The 5724-nt window shown below is 48.0% G+C and overlaps 1 protein-coding gene across 1 annotated transcript; it reads right to left on the bottom strand.

The window, feature by feature from the left end:
• Nucleotides 1–331: 331 nt before the first annotated feature.
• LOC308486898 (olfactory receptor 13H1-like) lies at nucleotides 332–2209 on the bottom strand (the record flags this gene model as incomplete). Its single annotated transcript, XM_081024116.1, has 2 exons — nucleotides 2200–2209; nucleotides 332–1273 (listed from the first exon to the last, which is right to left on the bottom strand). Exon 2 carries the CDS (start codon nucleotides 1262–1264, stop codon nucleotides 332–334), a length of 933 nt encoding a protein of 310 aa, XP_080880242.1. The 5' UTR covers nucleotides 1265–1273; nucleotides 2200–2209.
• Between the last annotated feature and the right edge of the window lie 3515 nt (nucleotides 2210–5724).

The raw sequence follows: 5724 nt of genomic DNA, 5'->3' as shown, positions 1-5724 counted from the left end.
ACATACAGTTTTTTAATGAAACTCTGTCACTCCAAACATTTATATGATTTGGAAAAGGTTTCAAATTAAGTCAAGTCCAGAGCTGTCACTGCTTGCTGCAGTTTCCTTCAATTCTGGATGTAGATGGGGGAGGGGACACTTCTAGGGGACATGAATCTCTGGGAGGGAAACTGGTTAACAGAACTGAGAGCTATAATGGAACAGGGCTGGTTAAATGTCATTAACAAAAAAATATGGGTGAAGGACATCAATTTCCCCCGAGTATCTTCAGATCAGACCTATGCTAATAAAAGTAATTGAAAGCTATGACCTTATCATCATGTTTTGATACTTATTCTGATACTTTCCTTCCAACCAGTTTCCAAAAGGCACCCTTCACATCCTTGTTTCTCAGGCTGTAGATCAAAGGGTTGAGCATAGGTGTCAAAACTCCATACATTATAGATATGAGCTTGTCCTTTTCAGAAATCGATTTCCCTTGTGGCCTCAAGTACATGATCATGATTGTGCCATAGAAGACACTGACGACAACAAGGTGAGAGCTGCAGGTGGAAAAGGCTTTCTTGCGACCCTGTGCTGAACGGATGCGCAGTACAGCCAGGCCTATGCGCCCATATGTCACAACTATGAAACCAAAGGGTGGTATTAGGAGAAAAAGGCTGGAAATTTGCATAAATAACTCACTGATATGTGTATCTGAGCAAGCCAGTTTGAGGAATGACTGTAACTCACATGCAAAGTGGTTGATGATGTGTCGGCCACAGAAGTCAGTAGGCCGCAACAGGGCTGTGGCTATGGTGTAGAGGAAGCAAAGTGTTACAGAGACAGCCACCAGGGCTATGCAAACTCTCCAGCTCATGATCTGCATGTAGTATAAGGGTTGGCATATAGCCACCAATCGGTCATATGCCATGATGGCCAGGATGATGCATTCTGTTGCGACAACTAACAAACCAATGTACATCTGCAGCAGGCATCCGGAGAAGGAAATTGTGGGCATGTAAATGAAGCAGTTGACCAAGACATTTGGAAGTGCATTGTTAGTAACGATAAGGTCAAGTGATGAGAGGACACAAAGAAAGAAATACATGGGAGTATGAAGGTCAGGATCCTTTATACTCAGCAGAATAATAAGTCCATTCCCAAGCACACTAATGAGGTAGGCAATCAAGAGGAACCAAAAGAATACAGCCTGAGCTCTGGGGTATTCGGATAATCCAATCAAGATGAACTCAGTCACCACAGTCTCATTTTCAGCAGCCATAACATTTTCCTGCAGGGTGAAAAGAATGAAGTAATTAGAAATATGTCACAGCGGGAGGTATGCAGTTTTGGTCATCCCTAAAAAACTGCTCTATCCAAGACAGAAGACCTCGCCAAGACAAATGTATGGACCCTGGGTGCCTATTTTGCTTTGCTTTGAGTTTTGAAGATATCTGCTGTGTGTTGTTTTTCAATTTTTCTTGTGCTGTTTTTATGGTATATTGCCCTAAGAAACTTTCGTAGAAGGCAAGATGATAACAATGACTGCTACGACTACTACTAAATAAAAAATTACTGAAATTCAAAACCCACATTAATGCACATCTAAGAAATCAAAAAGGTTATCTGGAACACCCAGATAGCCATTCCTTCTTCAGTAGATACCCTGTCCAAAAAAAAAAAAGAATTCTTGTGGAAGTCATAAACTCATCGACAAATATCTGAGCATGTGTTTAAAGGACAAAAAACCCAAACAAACCACCCACTGTGGAAATGCTTTGCCTCCACTGGCAGTCAGAAGTTGTAAACTTATAGTCTTACGTATAAGTGGCTCATTTCCCAAAATAAAAATTTAACACAAATTTCTCCCAACCTTTCAGTTCTCTTTAGTCAGGTAATCAAGAAAATAGAGAAAGAAGAATTGAGATAGGATTGCCATCTTAATTGTAGATAGTCACACAAACCAGCTTGACTTGCTGGGGCTGATGGGTATTGTAGTTTAGCGGCATCTGGAGGGCCAAGTGTTCCCTGTCCCTGCTATAGAGCTACTGAATCTGAACTACAGATGTAGCATTTACATGCAGATAATAAGCTCACTTACTCCCAAAGCCCTGAATAGCTATGCCTCTGATTCTTCATCAGGCCAAGCGTTGGAAACAGTATGAATACTACTGAGAAGTCAAAGCATGGTCATCCCCTTTTTGCTAAAATGCTTACCTGCTGGTACTTCTCCTAATGTTGATCTGAGAGGTTTATAACAATATACTCTCCACAATACATCACAGACCCAGAACACAAAGAAGTTGTAGCTGGAAAGTTGGTGTTAAGAGAGTGATGTTTGTTTTTAAGGTCAGTGAAATGAATTGAAATCTAGTTCACTTCCATGTAAACGGAAGAGTCCTGCTTAGTCCTTGAGATAAAGAAGGTAAGTATTTTGCTCTCATTTTCTTTCCCTTTTTCGTAAGCTGCATTTGTATTATAGGTCCTTCTGGAGTAAGTAAGGTAAGCCCAGAGGTGAATCCCACAAGTAATGGTATGTAATTGAACCCAGGGGGAACATACTTCACATGAACATTTTGGACTTTATTATTTCATAATCTAAATAAGACTATATTGTGAACAGTGTAGGAAGGAGGGAAATTATATGGTAAGCACCACCAACATATTAGCAACATAAATTTACTTTTCTTCTGCCTCACTATTCTTTCTTCCAATCTTTCATTTGATGGAATGTATTCCCCTCACAATGGGATGCGGGTGGTGCTGTGGTCTAAACTACAGAGCCTAGGGCTTGCCAATCAGAAGGTCAGCGGTTCAAATCCCTGCGACGGGATGAGTTCCTGTTGTTCGGTCCCAGCTCCTGCCCACCTAGCAGTTTGAAAGCATGTCCAAGTTCAAGTAGATAAATAGGTACCACTCCGGTGGGAAGTTAAACGATGTTTCCGTACTGTCAGGGAACTGCCATCGGAGCTAGAAGCGGAGGGAAGGCTCCAGAGGGATGCCGGAGAGGGTCCCAGTAGGGAGAGAGGCAGCCCGTCCGCTGGGGAAGGAAATCAGCGTAACACCAGTAGAGAAGGGGGGCAGATGGGGGAATCGGAGAGGAGGCTCCAAGACTCCTCGCCGGAGACCAGCGGAGAGAGTACGGGTCCTCCGCTGCCCACACCCTCCCTGCGCAGAAGGCTTCCGCGCAGGAGACTAGGCGGAGACTAGGCGTCAAAGAACTTTTGTGCTGAAAGAAGTTTAAGAAACGCCCACTGACGGATTCTGCCAGCGACTGAGACAGCCATGGAGCTAGAGGCTGTCCGGTCAGAAAGGGTTCAACCAGATAACCTAGCCAGGAGTGGCGGCAACTTACGCACGAGCAACTCCTAAACCCATTACAGCAATCCGTCAGTCACCGATGTTGCTTGTGCACAGCTCCAGAGAGGCAGCACGATGAGCCAGACCAGGGGAACCGGAGAGATGGAGCAAGCAGCTGGAGTGCAAAGTCTGGTAGAGAGAAACCGAGACTTGGAACAGCATGTAGCTCTCCTGACGGCACGGCTGGACGAAAGACGCGCTCAGGATGCACAGGTCAGACCCACCCCCATCGCAAGGAAGGTACCGGGGCTGGTACAATGCATTCCGAACGGAAATAGAGTACGCTTTGGAACTGCAGCATGATGACTTTGCTGATGATGGGGAAAAGGTAGCCTACATTGTGGGGCATCTGGAGGATGGGGCACGCGAATGGATCAGGCCCCTTATGGCGACACAAAATCATGCCTTGAAGGACCTTAAGAAATTCTTCCAGGCGATGAATGTGATGTATTCTAGTGAATTGGAGCAAAGTGTGACTCGGCGGGAACTGATGGGGTGCAAGCAGGGGAGCCAGTCAGTTAGAGACTACTGGTCGCGCTTTGCAATGTTGATCCACCGGCTCGGGTGGGATCTGGACTCGGAACCAGTTCAAATGCTGTTTGAGGAGGGGTTGTCCCCAACGGTGAAGGACGAGCTGTCCTGCGCGCCCCGCCCACAGTCGATGGATCAGCTGACCAAGGCTGTGCTTGCGATTGGAGTGCGGCAGGAAGCGCAGGCTCAGGAGAAACGCGAAGTGAGAGGGGAATGTTGCCATGACTACCGCATTCCTGAAATACCGAGACAGCTTTCCCAGGCGGCTGAGCCAATGGAAATAGATGGCGCGCGAGAGAGAGAGGTTTCAAACTCCAATGAAGGTTGCAAGAGGGAGGGGAAGGATTGGAAAACCACCAAGAAGTGTTTCCTCTGCCAACGGCCGGGACATTTTGCCAGGGTCTGCCCTCAAAGAAAGGCCTGGCAAGGGATGGTGGGGGCTGCTGGCTGTGAGGAGAAGGGGGAGGAAGGGCAGGCGCAGGGAAACAACAACGCCTGGCTGCCAACCAGCGGGGCCAGCAGCCAGGCCAGCAACCAATAGAAGTGCCCCAGCCTGACCCCCCCAGGGCAGCTATAGCCATAGCAGTGGTGCTAGAACTCCCGAATGGGCACCCAGTCAAGGTTGAGGGGCTGCTGGATTCGGGCAGCTCCTGCAATTTCTTCAGCAGGGATTTCACTTTGGAGCACCAACTACACTTGCTACCCCTGGATTTTCCCTTGCAAGTGACCACCATCGATGGCAGGGAACTTCTGCGAGGGGAAGTGACACACCAGACCCCGCCAATGCGAATGAGGGTTTCCAGGCACACGGAGACCATTGCCTTTCACGTGGCCACACTGGCAGGACCCCCGATAATACTGGGGATGAGCTGGCTGGCACTGCATGATCCAGTAGTGTCATGGCATCAATGGTAAGTCACCTTTGGGTCAGCTTACTGCTTGGAACACTGTCTGGGGGGGGGGAACCCCAAGAATGACAGTGGCCAGGGTGGCTGGGCTGGCGGTGGAAACAAAGGGGGAGGTGCCACCACAATATGCTGATCTAAAGGAAGTCTTCAGCGAGAAGGAGGCAGATAGACTACCCCCCCATAGGCCCTTTGACTGTCAAATCAACTTACTCCCAGGGGCTCAGCTGCCAGTGGGTAAGCTGTATGCCATGTCGGACCGGGAGATGCAGGAGTTGTGGCAGTTTATTGACAAGAACCTGAAGAGGGGGTTCATAAGGGAATCAAAGGCGGTGGGGGGCAGTCCGGTGTTCTTTGTGGACAAAAAAGAGACTAATCAGCCTAGATTAGTCGTAGATTACAGGGCGTTAAACCTGGTATCAGAACCCGTGACCTTCCCAATGCCCAGGATTGACAACATTTTAACACGGGTGAGGCAGGGGAAAATTTTTACCAAGCTGGACCTCAGGGGAGCGTACAAATTGATCAGGGTAAGGGAGGGGGACGAATGGAAAACCACCATGTTCACCCCCCTGGGGGCTTTTGAGTACTTAGTCATGCCATTTGGATTACAATCGGGCCCCGCCTGCTTTCAAGCATTCATGCACCACGTGTTGGGGCCCCTGCTGTACAAGAACGGCGTAGCCTTCTTGGACGACGTCTTAATCTATTCAGACAATGAGAAGCAACATGTCAGCGACATCAGGGAAGTGCTAAAGAGACTGCAGAAGCACCAGTTGTGGGTCAAGCTGGAAAAATGCCAATTTCACACCAGAGAGGTCGAGTTTCTGGGGTACAAGTTGTCAGACAAGGGCCTAGCTATGAACCCAAGCAAGGTGCAGGCAGTGCTGGAATGGAAAGCCCCCAAAACCTGGAAGGATGTGCAGAGGTTCCTAGGGTTCAGCAA

This window comes from Podarcis pityusensis (genome assembly GCF_964106645.2).
Source record: "Podarcis pityusensis genome assembly, chromosome: 10".
Lineage (NCBI taxonomy): Eukaryota > Metazoa > Chordata > Lepidosauria > Squamata > Lacertidae > Podarcis > Podarcis pityusensis.
The sequence above is the reverse complement of the archived record's forward strand: the minus strand, read 5'-3'. Positions and strand labels throughout refer to the sequence as shown.